A 19264-nucleotide genomic window follows, 5' to 3' on the forward strand; every position below is an offset into this window, starting at 1 on the left:
CATGAGGCAGGGTCTCTTCCTGAATCTGGGGTTTGAGGTTTGATTTTCAGCTAAACTGGAAGCCAGAAACCCCACTAGTCATGTCTCCTTTTGGAGATGGGGTTACAGGCATGTGCAGGCCACACAGCTTATGTAGGTGCTGAGTCCAAGCTCTGGTCCTCAGGATTGCACAGCCAGCACTTCTAACCACTGAGCAATCCTACCTTGTTGCAGTCTCCAGTCTGGGAACTTCTCCACTCTCCTTGCAGTCTGGTTTTCTGCATCTGCCTCCTCCTGGCACTGCAGTGACATGTCAGACCCTCTGGTGCTGCTCTGGTGCCCCACTGGTCCCCAACCTCTTGTTCTGCAGATCTGAGCACTCATGGTAGTCTCGGCGCTCGCTCATTCTCTCCTGTGCCCTACACTGCTCTCTGGTGAGCTTCTGACATTTCAAGTGTGATTTTCAATCTTACAGTCTGGTTCTTCCTTGTGCCGACTGCTCTGCATCTCCTCATCTCCTAGGCACGGTGGACTGGTGGTCAACCCTCTGGTGACTTTAGGATTCCACCCGTCATCTTTCTCTTGGCTTGGAGAACTCCAGGGGCATCTTGAGTTCCTTTGAGCCTGGCCTGGTTAAACCCTCACCCTAACCTAGCACAACCTGGCTGGCTCCATGCACTGCTTCCCGACAGTGCTGTATCCAGCCCTCACCCCTTAGGGCCTTTATTTTGCTTGATTCCTGTCCAAAAAGGTGAGTTTCGGGCTGGAGAGATGGCTCAGAGGTTAAAAGCACTGACTGCTCTTCCAGAGGTCCTGAGTTCAATTCCCAGCAACCACGTGGTGGCTCACAACCACTTGTAATGAGATCTGGTGCCCTCTTCTGGGCTGCAGTCATATATGCTGCATACATAATAAATAAATCTTTAAAACAAGTGAGTTTCCCAGACTTTTAACCCCTGTATTATCTCACACAGCTGCTCAGTGGTGCCACCCTTGGGGAAACTGGGAGAAGTAGTGGGCACCTTTCCCTAGGGCCCACAGGTCCCCGTCCCCGGCCCAGGCCTGTAACCCATGCACCCCTCCCCACTGAAGGTCGTCTTCCAATGTGTTGTCCTCACACATGCTTGTGCACGTCAACCCAGTGCCAAGCTTACAGGAAAACTCTGGCTTCCCCCTGGAGTGGGCACCGCCAGGGAAAAGGTTATCTCACACACAACAGGCTTCCAGACAAGAGGAGGCCTCAGACCCATAACTTGGCCTGCCTTTGGGAGAGAGCTCAGGCCCTAGGGAGGGGGACAGGGCTCCATGCCTGCTGTGCCACATGGGGGCTCCCATGCCTGCTGTGCCACATGGGGGCTCCCATGCCTGCTGTGCAGGCTCCGTGTAAGGAAGACAGCCACAGCAGCCCACTCCCGCCTCCAGCAAGCCCCAGACACAGTGGTCAGACGTTCGACAGTTTTATTTAACGCTGATCCTGTGCAGCCTCCATGCACTACACTGTGGAAGAGCAGCTCCATCAGGGCCCTCGAGGCAGACCCACAGCCAGCAAATGCTTCTGGTAAACTGGAGCCCAGCGCAGACACTCCCTCCTCAGGTGGCTCTGCAGCCAGCCAGCCGGACCACTGATTCTGGCAGCACCTAGCCCATCACTGACCGTCTGCCCCAGACTTCTCTAATGCTTCCTCCCAGCAGCCTGGCCTTTGTCAGGGTGTGGGGTGCAGGCCTGGGCTGTCACTGGAGACCTCGGGAGTCACTCTGGTTCTATTCTTGCCTTTCTGGAGTGTGTAGGCAGACGGCCCTAACCGTAGGATTTTCCCGCTGCCAAGACACTCATCACCCTTGTAGAACACAGCAAACTGGAAAGAAAGAGGGGGAGGGGGAGAATCAGTGTGTGTGTGTGTGTGTGTCTGTCTGTCTGTCTGTCTGTCTCAGACTCCAGGGCGGAGCTGGCCAAGCTCCTGGCCTGATGAGGACAGCAATGTTGAGGCCCCCACTCACCTGTCCCAGGGCCAGGCCCCGCACAGCCTTCACCGCTGTCACCCACACAGTGCCGTCCTGGTTGAGTGTCAGCACACAGGGCACTGTGGGGAGAGTGGAGATGGGTGTGGGTCTGCTTTCAAGGCCAACCACAGCCCTGGGGAGAAACGGCAGCCTGGGGGTGCAGGGGTGCCCAACATCCTTCCTGCTGGAGGAGGACCCGACAGTGCGCCAAAGGGCTCAAAGCAGCCCTGGCGATGGACATGACACCTCAGACCAGCATATACTGTAACTCAATCCCTCGTACTAGGACCCAACTGCCAGCAATTCTGACAAAATGATATTCCTGTACACTAGTCCCCTTTCTGGGGCAGGCACAGAATAAGGAGTTCTGAAGCTACATGGTATCCATGATGGGGACTTCCTGATGCACTCAAAGGAGTACTGCACATGTACACAGCCTCTCTGGTTTAATCTGACCCCAGGGAGCTTAGCAAGAGCCCCTTCCATCCAGTCACCTAGTGCCATCTGGTGGCGGAATCGGAAATGGCACTCCATCATCTTGTCTCTGACCAAGGCAGCAGGTGGTTCCTCAGCAATCCAGTGTACACGGTTGGTCCTAAGCAGGTCCCTGTACAAAGCTGGGTGGTCTACCCGGGGAGCCTGCAGAGGAGAATACAAATGTTGTGATCCTTTGAGGGGAGCAGCCCTCACCCCAAATCTCTCAGCAGCTACCATTAATAAGAAAAATCCTAACAGCATATCCATAACTGATTATAAGCCAGCTCCACTCAGCTGCATGTGTCATGTCAGCCCACATGGAGAATCCAGTTCAGCAGGGTTTGTTTACCCTGGTTTTCAGATGAGAAAGAAAGGAACAAGAGAGAATGGTTGGTCATGGGGCAGTAGCAGGAGGCAAGTGTGAGATTTCCCCCCACATTTTGTTACCCTGCACCCCGTCATGTTCTGAAGATTGTTGTCTATACTAGAGTTGTAGGTCAGCCACACAACTGGCCTCTTGGAAGGGCCATGGATCCCACCACCAGCAACAACTGGCTGAGGAAAGCAGGGGCTGAAAGACGCAGGCCCCCAACCACCTGGGTGGTAGCAGAATTGTGAGGCTGGCCCTGGCCTGAGTAGTTTTCACACACAGGACTGGTTCTGAAGTTCCTGTTCCCGTCACCAATAGTCTCTGCACAAAAGAATCCTGGGGCCGCCCAGAGAACCCTGGTGCCGCCAAGGGCGGCCAAGTCTCCCCTGGGGCAGAACCAGGAGCACCAAGTCCTGAGACTCTGGGTGCTAAGACACTAAGATCGCCTGGGCCCTTGAGCCAATGACCTTTCTGGCTTTTCTCAGGAGGCCCATCTGAGCTTATGCTAAAGATGCCTTAATTCAAGCCTGAGTAGGTGTTTCCCATGCTGCTCTTCTAGAAGACTTCCGTGATGAAGTCTGCGGCCTAGGGGCCTGTGGGTCCTCCAGCATCTCTGATGGCACCAGCTGGCTGGCAGCTCAGCCTGCCTGAGCAGGGTTCCCACCCTTGCACTCCTGAGAGCTGGATTCAGTGAGTCTGTCAGGGTTGGGGGCTGCCGTGTAAGCACAGGCAGGATGGCAGCAGCACCCACTCCTCCATCCCCACCCAATTCATAACCCAAATATCTCTTGATGCCATCAAGCCCCTCAAAGCTTGCCCTCCTGGAGAATTTCTGCTCCAGAGCCTAGCACAGACAAGGATGGGCCAGGGTCCCATGTGACCAAGGGCATGGCTTGGTGCTGGCTCAGCCTTCTAGGACCCTCCCATGGAGGGTAAGTGAGGGCTGAACAGGCACTATGACAACCTCCTCTCCATTAGATAACTTTTCCAGTTATCTAATCTGAGTCACAATCTTCTTTGCAGAACAGGGCAGTTTTTCTAGGAATGGTTGCAATGATTCCCGCACGGCCAGCACACAACAGGAGTCTAAGGATATTTTATATGAAGACCTCCTGTTACCTTACAGCTGTCCCAGGAGCTAGGGAGGACAGGTCTGCTGCTCCAGGCCCTTGGGCACTCCAGTTTTGTTGGCACACTAGACAGTGAAGGCCATTCTCACTCACCACAAGCACGTCACCCTTGATGCCATCCTTCTCCACCACGTACCAGGGCTCTCTCAAGCCGCTGATCTTAGCTCTCTGGCCCATAGTATACAGGAACCAACCTATGAAACAGTGTTCCAGAGGGCACATCTCAGCCCTCATAAATAGGAGGTTACGGAGTGCTCCAGGGCATGCTGTGATTCTCTTGGTCCTAACCACACACCCGTGCACATTCCACCTAAGGTCAGGACTTGGGGGCTATGACAGTGACTAGGATGGTACTGAGCTGGGCACAAACGCCAACTCCTTCGTCTGGTGGCTATGACCGGCATGGGGACACGGCTCTCAAAGGTCGTGTGCCTACTGAGCACATTCCTTGCATCTGCACCGTACACCCACCTCGTCACCAGCTTTACCTCTTCAGGAATGCACATGTCCTGCAGAGACAGTGGCAGGACTCACTGCACCCTGGGTGGTCCAAAGCCATCAGTCTCCAAACTGCTAGGGACAGCAGCACTGTTCCCAGCAAAGTCGCTCTCGTCTCCAAGATAACAGGTAGCTCAGCTGGGTCTTTCCCTGCTCCCTCCCCAGGGATCACACATGACAAAAAAGGGCACCCTGACCTCTAGCCAATCTCATAGATTGGGTCCAGACATCAAGTCTCAGGAGGCATGTCCCCTCCAGTCCATACTGTCTGTCCCCACATGAGCACTGTGAGCACTTGGGACTGGCTCTGTCCCCACACCCAGCACAGTGCAGGTATGGTGGACCTCCTCTGTGATCATGTGACTAGCACCCATATGGTCCTCAGTCGCCTGGCTATGAGGTCAGCTGCATTCTTTCTCCAATGGCAGTCTCCCCTGAACTCCCATGGCAATCAACAACATACTTTTAGGAATGTGAAACACACACACACACACACACACACACACACACACACACACACACACACACACACACACACAGAGCCCAGCTCTGAATGCCGGGGTTAAATACAATCACAGCACACACAGTTCCTATCAGAGTGACTGCTCATAGCACATGTACCCACCCCAACCTACCCTACCCCTCAAGTCCTCTATGAGCCCTTCATGGAATGGACAGGAGCTAGCCCTGGCCTTTGGTGCCCAGAGCTGACAGAACTCACCTTTATGTGTTCCCAGAACTGTATTATCCTCGATAGAAATAAACTTTCCAGGCCGAGGCTGCAAGTACTGGAAGACAAGTTTCATCACTACTGGAGACCCAGGCCCAGCGCAGACAGCCACTCATGTCAGAGGACACTCACCTGAAGAATGAAATGCTCGAAGTTTCTTTTACCAATGAAGCAGATGCCCATGCTCTGTAACGAGAGGAAGGACAACATGATGTGAGCAGAAGCCAGGAGGCAAAGCAGGGAACAGAGAGCCACTGGACTAGGAGGGCAGCAGCATTGCCAAGCAGAGAGCAGGCTGTGCTGCGGGAAGCCCCGAACTCAGCACAGACACAACCGGAACTCGAGGGCCTAGGGACTGTCTTGTCTTTCCGAGTTTGGCCCCAAAGTAGATGCTATCATGTAAACACTGCATTATCTGCAACCAGACTGTTGGAAAACCCGCATGGGCAATCCAGGAGGACAAACTAGACTGTCCACTGCTGGCGAGTCAGAGCCCAAGGCAGGAGCAGGAAGCAGGGTCAAGGCAACTCAAGGCAGCGGGGGAGTCAGGGAGGAGACGGCTGCAGCTGGCTGAGCCCAGCTGAGAGACCAGGCAAGAGGCTGATCTCCCCAGGACTGTGCTGGGCGAGCAGCTCGGGCATCAGTCCTCAGTGTGTGTCCCCATAGCACAGGGCAGGAGAGCAGGGATCTGCCCCATGTGTTGACTGCAGTGACTCCATCAGTTCCTACCATGGAGAAATGCTGTCGGATGAACAGCAGGGAAGACAGGAGAACAGCGAAGGGCATTCTCTTTGGCAACGCGGGCTTTTTGATAAAAGGCACAGACATGTGTGTTCCCAGAAGACTGGCATAAATAGTGGCTACAGGTGAAGCTGTACCAACCTCTAATCAAACCTGGACTACCGGGGCTTCTCACAGGATCCCAGCTCTCCCTCCACAGGGGTGAGCCTGGTTTCCAAGATGCAGTGTATGACTGTCCTTGTAGGGAGCTCTGAGAGGTGCAGAGGAACTGTCTGCTTGGATAGGCAGCACTGTGTACAGAGGGCTGCAGACTCCTGTCTCATGGGATGGACCAGCATGGCTGCTCCTGCCCACACTGACCTGGCCGACGAAGCCCGCTGGCATGTCTGCTGAGAAAGCAGTCGGCCACAGCAGGCACAGGAGTTGGGGGGGGGGGGGGAGGGCCTCAGCTGCTCCTCACCTGCAACTGTGCTCTGTGGCTTGGCCTGATGGGGTCCTAGCAAAGGCACCCGAGAGCCCAGCCCTGCCTGTGCCATGACAACATGGGTGGAAACATTCACGACTCGATGGCAAGCTGCTCCCCCTACCTCCTTCTTCTGAAGCACATGATGCAGTCTATTCTCTGCAGCTATTTTCCTTACAAAATCTTTGGTTAATTCCCCCAGGGGGAAGATGGTTCTTCTCAGGGCATCCTGGGAAACCTGGCTGAGAAAGAAGGTCTGGTCTTTAAAGCTGTCAGCTGCTTGGAGAAGTTTTACGGCTGCCAAGAGTAAAGAACAAAAGTCATTGCAGGGACACAGACGACAACTCTTTCTTCTCATGCCCTTCTGTGCGAGCAGTTACCCCCAGTCTGCCCGAGGCAAACCCATCTCAAAAGACTACGGGGAAAAATACCAGCATGGCTAATGTACAGAAAATGCTGGCCCCTGGTTTATCTATAAGGAACAACACAGGAAAGGGAGATTTATCCCTGCTTGTGATTTTGATTGTAAGACTTTCAAACATGAAACACCATGTGAAAAAAAAAAAAAAAAAAAAAAAAAAAAAAAAAGTGGAGTAAGAAGCAATGGTCCTAAAATAAATTTAGTCACATGTGGAGACCGGACCAGACGGCTCACTCGGAATTATGCTGAAGTAGTGTCCGCAGTGTTATCTATCAATCAACTGTTATCTGTCTATCAACTGCAAGTGCATGAAGTGTGCAAAGAAACACCCAGGCTCTGGCCTTCAGCCCAGCCACAGGGTGGAAACAGTTTTGCTATAGGGTCCAAACTGACATGTCGCCAGCCCTGCTGTGGTTTCTCTGACTTTCCAGGTCAGAGAACTCTTCGTGCATGTCCACAGCTGTGAGTGACGATGGCCCTGGTGTCTTTGGACTGAGAAGGTGGCCAGGTAAATTTCCCCGAGAAGACAGTTCCTACTCAGGTCTGTGGGCTGCTGGGGCTGCTGGGTAGACTGCTTCTCCCACCCTTTCTCACACAGAGTGCTAGGAGATACCCCGGAGTGAAATGTGGAGCACTTCACACACACCAGCTCAGTTCTGTGTGTGTGTGCACATGCATTTGAGAGCTTGTCCATGCCAGTACACGAGTATAGAAGTCAGGTGTCACCCATTTTCCTTTCTTTTTTGAGATGGTCTCTCACTGGTTCGGAACTCACCAAAGAGGTTAGACTGTCTAGCCTATCTCTGCCTCCCCAGTGCTGGGATTACTGACATGCCACCATGCCTGCGGATTTTACAGAGGTTCTGGGACTCGAACTGAGGTCTTTACCAGCGAAGCCATTTCCTCAGCTCCCCAGTTTAAACCACTGCACACTTCCTACACCAGCCAGCAGTAAGCATCATACTGCCTGTAGGTTTCCACCCGCTGGCTCTCACATCTCCTGTGAAGGAGAATTTGCCCCATCTTTACAGGAAGGACTAAGGTCTGTTGAAAAGCTGTGCTACAGACTGAGCTGCCTCCCACTGCTGTCCTGTTACGTGGTCAAAAACAATGCAATTGGCTGAAATAAGGCTAGAATTCAATCTCTGTCCAAACAAAATTCTCAAACAGTATTTGTGTGCATTTTCTCTTGGTTCTGAGTTATTTTGTCCTGGATTCTTTCTGACTGTTTTTTGTGCCTCCCAAGTGCTGGGTAATTTACAGGTATCCCCACATCCACCTTCTGAGTTATTTTAAAACACAATGAAAACCTTTGACTTTGAAACAGGAAGCTGGCAATGCTAACAAAAATGCCATGGAGGAAAAAGCAGGATGGAGGTAACATCTGGTGAAGCCTACTGGAGTTCAGAGCTTCTCTGTTTCCGGGATCCTGCCCTCCTATTCTGCTACGCACTGCATGCACCATGTTCCGATGAAAACCAGCTGGTTACAAGGTCAGGTCCACAACTACAGCCATCCCCTGAGCCCAAGACCTCTTCTGCCTCCACTTGGATGATCTCCTAGGACTCAGACCAAAGCCACAAAACAGCTTTGGTTTGCCTAAAACGCACGCTGGAAACCAAGGCATCATTCAACTACCACAGTCAAGTCACTCCATACAGTGCTGAGCTATCTCAGGAGGGGCAGAACAAGCATGGATAGACAAAGGTGAGCATGTGCTTGACACGAGCAGATGCAGCCATTCCAGATGGGAAGTGACTCTCCATCTGCTTGGGACCCTGTTAAAACCACTCCAATTATTACTGTCAAATATTTTCCCAAATATTTTCAGAAGTTCAACTTATCAACATGTAATAACCTAGATAAGTTTCCTGATCACCTTCCTCAGCTCTCACCCTGGCTCCTGACCAGGGCATCACAATGCTCAACCACAGGCCCTGGGGAAGCGACCCTGTGGCTACCTGTGCCTTTGCAAATCTGAACCTAAACGAACCGCTCATTAGTCAGGAGCACAGAGGATCAGGCGGGCGGCTGTGTGCTCAGACCCCACCCCCGCCATCCTTCTGAGTGCTCCTGTGCTCAGAGATTATAGCTCTGGCCACACACACATCAACTTACGATTTCTGACTTCAAATCGGTTTCTGAACAGCCCATCTGGTCTCTTAGTGTGCTTCTGCTCGAAGACTTCCTCATCCTCCAGTGAGGTCCTTGCATAGTGGCCAGTGGCAACAGCATCTGCTCCTGGAGGGTTTTCAACACACAGGGATCCAGTGTGAGACTCACAGCTACTGGCACTGTGTTGCAGTTTCTGTCACTTGGGAAGAGGAATCCTTAATTAAGAAAATGTCTCCATCAGACTTTTCTTTCTTTCGAGTCAGGATCTCTCACCATGTAGACCAGGTTGGTCCTGAACTCTCTCTATCTCCTGAATGCTGGGACCACCAGCTTGCCACCAGCTTGTGGGCATTTTCTTGATAAATGACTGATGTGCGCAGCACTACACCAGGAAGATGGTCTTGTGTTGTAGAGGAAAGCAGGCTGAGCAAGCCATGGAGAGCAGCCAGTAAGCAGCATTCCTCCAGGGCCTCTGCTTGAGTTCCTGCCTCGACTTCCCCTGATGACGGACTGTGATTGGGACATGGAAGTCAAATGAACCTTTCCTTCCCTAAGCTGCTTTCGGTCATAATTTTTATCACAGCAACAGAAGATAAACTAGGACACCAGCCTAGATAAAGCAGCCTGCAGAACCTGCCCCACCCTAAAACCCGCACAACCGTCGACCCATCTGACCACAGAGGCCCGTGGGGCAGCCCACTGAGCAGCTCCCTTCAACTCTTAGTGTGAGCTAACAGAACCGCGCATCTTTAAAGAGCCTTCAAAAGTCAGAGTCGACCCACTCACTCACTCTAGCTCACACACACAAGTGTTGTTTCTTACAACACCAAGGAAAAACTGAAAACTAAAACATTCAACAGCAGGAGTCCTGAATCCTGATGCTGCAGCCCTGACTGATAAGAGACCACACCCATGGCTGTGGAAAGCAGAGGAAAGTGACGTCATACTGTACCCGTGACTTAATGTCCAGGAGAAAATGGACAACTTCAGTCTAATTCCTTTGATACTAGTGTGAAATCGTAGATAAGTGACTCTTTTTTCACTGGCAGTAAGTTTTGGTAAGTGTGTGTTATTTTATCATACAGAAGGACCACTCAACATACTTAATCTCTTCTGTCCCCATGATACCTTTCCACCGTGAGAAGTTCAAGTGTTGGCACTGCGGGAAACTGACCTGGAAGGCACAGCGAAGCAGACTCCGACCGGAGCAGCTGGACTGCGGGGCAAACATAGGAAGCCTCCAGACAATTAGCACTGCACGCAAACCACTCAACTAGGACCTTCAGGGACACAACATGACATCTTCTCATGTTCTTAGGGACTACTACCTATGCTGCAAGAAGTGTGGAGCTCTTCTAAGAGAAGCCCTACTACCTCAGAAGCCTAGATTTCAGGTGTTGGACCATCAGGTGGGTTCGAGTGCAGGTCTCAAACACAGAATAGAACAGGGACCCAGAGAGGCAGGGAGATGCTGCAACAGGGAACCAGGTAAGATGTGACACAGATCACCACACCAGGTCACAGCTTGACTGAACCTCAGCACAAATGCATTTAAGAGGCTAGGTGTCCTTTGGACTCCCGTGACCACATCCTGGACAGGCTGGCCTACTGGCCTGCCCATGTGCCCTTCCTTCCTTCCTTCCTTCCTTCCTTCCTTCCTTCCTTCCTTCCTTCCTTCCTTCCTTCCTTCCTTCCTTCCTTCCTTCCTTCACTGAGACAGGGTGCTATGGGATGGTCTGTATGTCAAATTACTCTGATTGGTCAATAAATAAAACACTGATTGGCCAGTGGCCAGGCAGGAAGTATAGGCGGGACTAACAGAGAGGAGAAAAGAAAGAACAGGAAGGCAGAAGGAGTCACTGCCAGCCGCCGCCATGACAAGTACCATGTGAAGATGCCGGTGAGCCACGAGCCACGTGGCAAGGTATAGATTTATAGAAATGGATTAATTTAAGCTATAAGAACAGTTAGCAAGAAGCCTGCCACGGCCATACAGTTTGTAAGCAATATAAGTCTCTGTGTTTACTTGGTTGGGTCTGAGCGGCTGTGGGACTGGTGGGTGAAAAAGTTTGTCCTGACTGTGGGCAAGGCAGAAAAACTCTAGCTACAACAGGGTTTCACTATATAGGCTAGAAGGGCTTAGAATTTGCTATGAAGCTTGGCTGGCCTTAAACTCCCAAGAGTCCTGCCCCAGCCTTCCCAGTACTAGGATTACAAGTGTGTACTATCGCTTTCTGCTTGGCAGACACTCGAGAGCTCTGCCATCCATCTCCAGCATTCCCACGGTCCAGCTGAGACAGGTGACCTGTGGTGCCGTTGCTGTTTCCTTGACTGATGCGCTTTCCTGAGTCACTACTGACTTAGATCTGATCCTACTTCCGGAGAGTCCTCTGCTTAGAGTACTGAAGTGGGTGAAGCCAGCTGCCTGCCACGATGGAGGGCACCCTCTCCTATTGCTCACACTGAACTAGAGTTCTTTCTTCTTCAGTGAGTACTTTCCTTCTGAAAGACAAAACTACATGGAAAGCTATGATTTCAACAAGCAGATGAAGAAATCCCAATTCCTTACCAAGATTGTCCACGGCGTAATGATAAAAGCAACTGAACTTGATATGCTTATTGCAGATGATGTCAGGGTTGGGCGTCCTTCCTTTCTCATACTCATTCAAAAAGTCACTGGAACAAAGGAAAACACCCTCAGATCTAAGTGATACAACCCTTAAAAAACCAATTAGTCAAGTTGCTTATTTAATGTGGAATTTCACTTTACTGTCCCCAAACTGTACTCGCCTCCCACGAGAACTTCATTATCAAACCATATTATCATCCTACTATGTCAAGCGGCTTCTCAAAACTCACATGTTTGAATGAGAACAGCCCCATAGGCTCAGATGTTTGAATACTTGGTCCCCAGTTGGTGGTGCTGTTTGGGCAGGCTTAGGAGGTGTAACCCCGATGGAGGAAGTGTGTCACTGGGGGGCGGGCTTTGAGGTTTTAAAAGCCATGTGCCATTCCCAGGTCACTCTCTCTGCTGCTGTTCCTGCTGCCATGTCTGCTGCCTGCTGCCATGGTAGACCTTCATCCCTCTGAAACTGTTAGCACAAATAAACTCTTCTATTAGTTGGCTTGGTCATAGTGTTTTGTCACAGCAACAGAAAATACCCAAAACACTTGTAAATGGACCAAACACTGTTCTAGAACTTTGTATGACTTCAGCTCATTCCTACAATGCTCCTGGCAGGTATGAGCATTATCCTTAATTTAAAGATAAGAAAACTGAGACTTTGAAAAATCAAATAAATTGTCAAAGGTCTTCTAAGTGGCAGAGTTGAGACAGGCCTGTTTCGGCAAGGGCAACCCCACAGTGAACATGGACTATTGTCTCCGAGATATGCAAGGGCTTCCAGGCATTGAGCATTGTCAGGGTTCACCAGAGACTAGCCCTGGGTGTCTTTCTCTGCAGGAATAAGTGGCTAGCCAAACTTCACACATTCCTGGGACAGACGAGGGGATGTTCCCCCTTTACTGCCACTCTTGTACCCCACATAACAGCCTCTACTTAAGCCTTCCTTGAAGCGGCTCAGCCCTCTCCTCTTCCACAAGGCTGTCCAACCACACTCTGTGCCATACCCTTCTCCCTCCTCTCAAACCAGGGGATTTCCCACAGGATGCTCACCACCATCAGCACCTCTGGTAAGGATTCTATCACCCAACTAGACAGTCAATTCCTACAAAATCGGCCACGATGTACATACTTTGTATTCTTAGATGTAGCACAGTGCGTAGCATATAGTAAACAGTAATGACTGTGTTTGGGCCGGGCGGTGGTGGCACACGCCTTTAATCCCAGCACTCTGGAGGCAGAGGCAGGTGGTGTCTTGAAAAACCAATAAATAAGCAAATAAATATTACTGTGTTTGATTTGATGAAAGTTTTGCTTGTTGTTTGTTTTCAGAAGGCAAGGGCAGTACCTTACAAAACTCCCCCCAACCAACCTCTTGTCTTACTTTGCTTTCTATTGCTATGAGAAAGACCACGGTCAAAAGCAACTTGGGAAGGAAAGGATTTATTTTGGTTTATATGTCCTGATCACGGTCTATCTTTAAGGGAAGTCAGGGCAGGAACCTGGAAGCAGAAACTGATGCAGAGGCCATGGAGAGATGCTGCTTACTGACTTGCACCCCATGGTTTGCTCAGCCTGCTTTCTTACACAGCCCAGGACCACCTGCTCTTTAGTGGGCTGTATCTGCCCACATCTATTGTTAATCAAGAAAATGCCCCACAGACTTGCCTATATTTTCTTAGTTGAAATTCCCTCTTCTCACATGACCCTGGCTTTTGTCACATTGATACAAAACTAACCAGAACACTCCCATAACCACTTAGGCACTGTACATGGGTATTAACACTCATCTCCCAGCACCTTCTGGGAAGACCTCAGCCTTCATTCCAAATGTCATGGTTCAGAAAAGCATTAAAGAAAACTCTGGCAGGCGGGAAATATCGAAAGAAAGAGTGTGAGGGTGCTATGGGGCAGGCCTCTGGTGCTCCAACTTGAGCACAGTCTTGGCCACCTTTGTGGAGAAGCACCGTTTTTATCCTTCCTTGGAAGAAATTCACAGTACAATAAACCCTGCGTATGCGGTGGCCTGCACTCACCTGAACACATCATTCCAATACTCCTTCACATAGGACACCTGATGGAAAGGGATGTCTAAGATCTGACAAACTTTATACGCATCTTCACAGTCCTTGTCAGCAGCACAAACACCGTGTTCATCCAGCGAGTCCCAGTTCTTCATAAACACCCCTGTCACTTGGTAACCTGGAGAGAGAAGGTAGGGTAAACAGCAGGGACTTCTGTGCCCCTCCAGCCCTGATGCCTCTGTATATATTGAATGGCAGTCCAAGTCCATGTGGCCTGGGGCCTGCCTTACACTGTAGTGTAATCCCTACAGGCTCTTCTTCCCTTTAGAGCTCTTTGTTCTGTTAAGGCCTCCACACTGTAGTACACTGTGCATTGAAATTGTTTGTGTTCCCAAAGTGAATAGAATGAACTTTCTCCCATGTTGTGTCTCTACCTACATATCAATACAATGCTTAACTCACAGCAGATATATATAACACTGTTCAGATATATGCTGAATGGCTGAACAGTGAGCAGAAACTCAGATTCCAATGCAAATGCAAGCTATCCTTCAGCTAGATGCCATAACACACACCTATGATTCCAGTATTTGGGAGGCTAGGGCAGGAAGATACTGAGTTTGAAGCTAGTCCCAAGCTACATATCAAGATTCTGTTAAAACAAAGAAATAAGAGCTAGAGAGATAGCTCTAAGGTTAAGAGCATTTGCTGACTCTCCAGAAGACACAGGTTCAATTCCTAGTACCCATACGGCAGGCACAGGCACCTGTGTGTAAGTCCAGTTTCAGGAGCTCTGATGCCTCCTTCTGGCTTGCCTTAATACCTACCAAGCTCACACATGGTGCACAGACATGCATGCAGGCAAAACATCCATACACACAAAATTAAAATTTTTAATTTTATTTTTAACTAATCACCAGCCAGTTGTTTTTAAAGTAAACTCATTTTAAAAGTTACCCAGTTACCACCTAAGACTTTTACATTCTAAGCCATCAACTATAAAGACAAATTAAATTATTAGACATTTTATCAGGCTGAGGGTGTAGCGCAGGGGGAAGCTCAGGCTTAGCATATGTGAAGCCCTGGGTTCAATCCTTGACACCAAAAATGAAAACTAAGGTGCTGGACATTCCATAAGGGCTCTACCACCCACATATTTTATGATCCATCTTCTCCTTCTCTATTGTGATAAACATCCAACCAAATATCACATAGGACAGCACTGGTTCACCAGCATCTCAGAAAACTCACAGATGCTCAACCTGCATCAAAACCCTGTTTCTCCTGAATAAGCTGAATGTAAGAAAAGACAGCAGCTGTATTAAAAGCCTCAAGTAGCACGTCCCCCACCCCACCCCCAAAAATCCCAGGGATTTTGCTGACAAATCTTTTGACAAATGAAATGCCATGCTCCTTAAGGTCATACACACCCCAATATGGGATGAGGCCCTGTTTTGCATCTGGAAGCACCTGACTCTGCTTTACCACAGAGATTAACCACGCTGGGCTCAACTCTTGAGCTAGTCTTGCACTTAACTGACTAAAGCTGAAGACTCCTCGAGGGCAGAGGTGGCAATAATCCAATCCTATATCCCCAGAGCCAGTACAATGCCCAGTTCACAAGGAGAGCTAAAAACCGACAAGCTTGTAGAACGAACAGACTCTACACAGAGCTTTAGAACCTCACTATTCCCATGCCATATCTGCTTGGTCAACTGTCTCACAAAGAGACATGACCCACATACAGGGGGGCAGGCACTCCAGGAGGGGTCAGCTTTCTAGGGAGTGCATGACAGAGCATCACCTCCAAGAGCCCTCGATGCCAAAATGAGAGGATAATGCTTTCCCCCTGATATGTCCATCAGTTTCTTCCATGGGGAAAAAAAAAAAATCCAAGGAAAGATAGAAACAAGAGATATTGCAACCTGGAGGGAGAGAGCCTATGTTTTGGCTAGATTTCTATATGTGTTATAAATAGCACAATCAAAAGCAACTTGGAGAGGAAAGGGTTTATTTTGCCATCATCAAGGGAAACTAAGGCAGGAACTCTGTAGCATGAATCTTAAAGAATCTTATTAATAAAATCAAACCTGGAGCCAGGTATTGGGGTGAACACTGGAAGATCAGAGAAGCAGAACAAGTCACAGCTACCTCACCTCGCCGGTTCCTCAGCTGATCCTGTTTCCTCAGACTGGAAGCTTCTGAGTCCTCATCCAAATGGATTTCAGCTGAACTGTTGCTCAAAATCCTAAATGCTTAACCAGCCAAATGCTTCTAGTTTCTGGTCCTCACGCCTTATATACCTTTCTGCTATCTGCCATCACTCCTTGGGATTAAAGGCTCACTTTCTGGAATTAAAGGCATGTGTCACCATGCCTGGCTGTTTCCAATGTGGCCTTGAACTCACAGAGATCCAGAGGGATTTCTGCCTCTGGAATGCTAGGATTAAAGGCATGAGTGCCACCATTTTCTAGCCTCTGTACCCAGTGGCTGTTCTGTTCTCTGACCCCAGGTAAGTTTATTAGAGTGCATATTTTGGGGAACACAATACCACCACAGAACTCAGGTCAGTAACCTAGAGGCAGAGACTGAAGCAGAGGCCATGGAGGAGCACTGCTTACTGGCTAGTTCCCCATGGCTTGCTCAGCCTGCTTTCCTATACAACCCAGGACCACCTGCCCAGGGGTGGCGTTATTCATAACGGGAAGAGCCCTCCTACATCAATCATTAATCAAGAAAATGCCCCACAGTCTAGCCTATAGGCCAGTGTGATGGAGGCATTTTCTGAGTTCCCTCTTCCCAGAGGGCCTCAGCATGTGTCAAGTTGACATAAACATTAGCCAACAGGGCTTATCTTCCTTAAGTAGTAAAATGATAAATCTGGGAGAGCACAGAACCTACTGCATCTCCCAAAGCATCGAGTCTACAGTCCTCATTGGAAACCTTCAAAGACTCACAGCTGCCAACTCAACATGACCCCAAATTCCCTAATACCGTGTCAGCTTCAATACCTACATCTTACCCTGGCCAGACTGTCTCCTCTGACTCCTGCCTGTGTTACTGACTCTGCCTGAGCAGCCAGCCCTGTATAATGAACTCCTCCTGAGCTTCAGTCTCGCCTCAAGCGCCTCTGCCTCTAGACGTAGCTTCCTTCCCCATTTCCCACACAGTACACACGTGTATGCTGTGCCCTTCCTCTCTGTCATCTCTTTATTATACCTCTGATGGCAGCTGTGATTATAATATAAAAGAATTGATCGTGCTTTCCAAACTATTTCATATTGCATGGTTAACCCTTTCAATACATACTATGTCATTTAATCTCTCCAGTCACCCCAAATTTGGGGTCATCCCACTTTACAGAGGGGTGCTTAATTAACGGGCTCAAATTCAGGCTCCTTGCCCACGCCTCAGGGAAGGTGATCCCTGGCGGAGGCTCCATAAACAGTCACGTGAAAGCAGAATGAGGTTGAAATAAAGTGGAGCCACACAGCAGGAGGAATTTAGATGGGCAGTTGGTATCAGATCCAGACCCTAAGGTCCTGTAGGGTTACGTTTAGAAGTCAGGAAGAGCCGGGGCAGTGGTGGCGCACGCCTTTAATCCCAGCACTCGGGAGGCAGAGCCAGGCGGATCTCTGTGAGTTCGAGGGCAGCCTGGGCTACAGAGTGAATTCCAGGAAAGGCGCAAAGCTACACGGAGAAACCGTCTCGAAAAACCAAAAAGAAAAAAACAAACAAACAAAAGTTTAGAGGAAAGTTTGTTATCCAACGAAGGGGAATCACACGAATGATTTAATCGGCAAGCAGCTGGCCATCCTCAAGTGGAGGCCCGCGGAGTCTGCAGAGGCCAGGCCTAAGGCCTGGATGAGCCCAGTTCCTGACCCCAGTGAGGAACCCTGGCCTCACCTCTCCGCCGCAACAGCAGCGCAGCCACCGCGCTGTCCACGCCGCCAGACAGGGCGCACACGACGTGCCGCAGCGCCGACATCTGCCTGCACGGCAACTCCTACCAGCAGCCTTCTGGCCGCGTCTACGCTACGCCGGAAGTCCCGGCCTCCGGGGCGTCCTCATTCTTCACCCGGCCGGAAACGTGCTCCGCCCACCCAGCGTTCTGCCGGCCTTCTGGTTCCGCGCCGCTGATTGGCTGAGATGTACTAGGCGTGTCTTGTCCCGGAGAGGTCAGCGATGAACTGGACAGGTCGGGCTTTCCAGCTATTACCCGCTGCTCCTGCTCCGCCTTTTCTTCTGTTCCTAAACTGTGGAGTTTATCGATCCACGTACGGAGAACTAGCAGGAATTACTGGAGATTTTGGCTGCTCACTAAGCATAAATCTCTGATATAGCACATTGAAGCACGCTCAAGCTCTATGACTCTGGCTTGATGGGCTACACGCGAAATGGTAGCGAGCGACAAACATACCGAGACTACTATAGTTTCGTCATGCAACATACAGAAACCAGCTAGAGGAACTGGAACTGTCAAGTTTACGATTTAAAGATAAGAGGAAGAGGTACAGATGAGTTTGCTCTATGGTGTCACTGTGGAACTAGACACCTTTGTTAGGAGTAGAAGAGGAAGGTTAGCTCAGACGCAAACAATTAGTATTGTCCGTGCAAGAAGCTGGCATGAAGGGGTGCCTGCCTGGGGAGCTCGCACCATGGCGAGCCTGAGCGGAGGCGAGGTCTCGACACGGGTCCAACGTACGGGACAGAATGATGGACTGTTACTTCACTGGCAGATAAGGTTTTTCCTAGATGCTCAGCAGCGTGTTTGTCGCAGCTACGTTCGCACTGCGACAAAGCATGTCCTAGATGAGGGCAACTCCACCAAGTGAGCATGCAGAAGGGTGGGCCCAGCAGTTCGAGGCTAGCGGAGAGCGACGTTCGAGTGAGACGTCCAACCTGGCGCTGTGGCATCCGGAAAATACTGAAATCGGAGCTAAAGTTAAGTGAGAGCACCTTGGGAGACTGAACAGGCTAGGAGCAGGTGCGGATACTCTGAGGTGTGAGTAAGCGCTAGCCAGCTAGGGCACGATTTTGAGATTTCCAGGACAGCAAGGCTACAACAGAAAACCGTTGACTATCTCAATCACAGGAAAAGCATAACACAATGAATGTCTCAAATAGGCCATTCTTGCGACGATGATGAAACAGCAGGGACGTCTTGCATTGTGAAGTGTCTCTCTTCAGCTCTAGCGTACACAGATTGAAGGCATTCATTTTGAAGTCTGACCCTGGTGAGAGAAGTGAGAGCTGGAGTCTGTGCGCTCTTTCCCTGATGTATACGGTAGGTTGGTGGAACTGCACCTAAGTATTGGGTAGCTCACTGATGCGTACAGAAGCTAATATAAACCTGTAGCTGAGAACCTAGAATAACCAAGACGCGAGGTAGGGGAGAGTGTATAGTCGAAGCATATGAGCAATGACCATATGTATGGTGAATGAACTTGAGTACAGACAATAGAAAACAAAATCAAGATAACGGGGCAAGTGGATATGTATAGCAATATGTATACCCACGCACAGGATACTTACACTACTATTAGTTCGCGGAAGGTACAGATCCATAGAAAAGACTTACTATCAATACTTCTCCTCCATAAGAGCGTAACTGATTTTTCATCAAGGGTCTAGGGATCATATATTAATTATTATCTAGCTAAGTCTCTCCACCTTTCTCCTAGTTCCCTGA

At 49.9% G+C, this 19264-nt stretch overlaps 1 protein-coding gene across 2 annotated transcripts; it reads right to left on the reverse strand.

Annotated features, from left to right (window-relative positions):
- Window positions 1-1420: 1420 nt before the first annotated feature.
- On the reverse strand, window positions 1421-17630 carry Trmu (tRNA mitochondrial 2-thiouridylase). 2 transcript variants are annotated; one of them, XM_028878150.2, is made up of 11 exons: window positions 17479-17630; window positions 13585-13750; window positions 11495-11601; window positions 8929-9051; window positions 6514-6686; window positions 5318-5371; window positions 5177-5243; window positions 4051-4151; window positions 2475-2619; window positions 1978-2060; window positions 1421-1835 (listed from the first exon to the last, which is right to left on the reverse strand). In XM_028878150.2, exons 1-11 carry the CDS (start codon window positions 17558-17560, stop codon window positions 1683-1685), a joined length of 1254 nt encoding a protein of 417 aa, XP_028733983.1. In that variant the 5' UTR covers window positions 17561-17630; the 3' UTR covers window positions 1421-1682. The 2 variants fall into 2 exon arrangements, with proteins under 2 accessions (XP_028733983.1, XP_028733984.1); XM_028878151.2 differs by lacking the exons at window positions 13585-13750; window positions 17479-17630 and having other exon boundaries at window positions 6514-6627; window positions 11495-11582.
- Between the last annotated feature and the right edge of the window lie 1634 nt (window positions 17631-19264).

The sequence above is a fragment of the Peromyscus leucopus genome, chromosome 20 (genome assembly GCF_004664715.2).
Source record: "Peromyscus leucopus breed LL Stock chromosome 20, UCI_PerLeu_2.1, whole genome shotgun sequence".
NCBI classification, from domain to species: Eukaryota; Metazoa; Chordata; class Mammalia; order Rodentia; family Cricetidae; genus Peromyscus; species Peromyscus leucopus.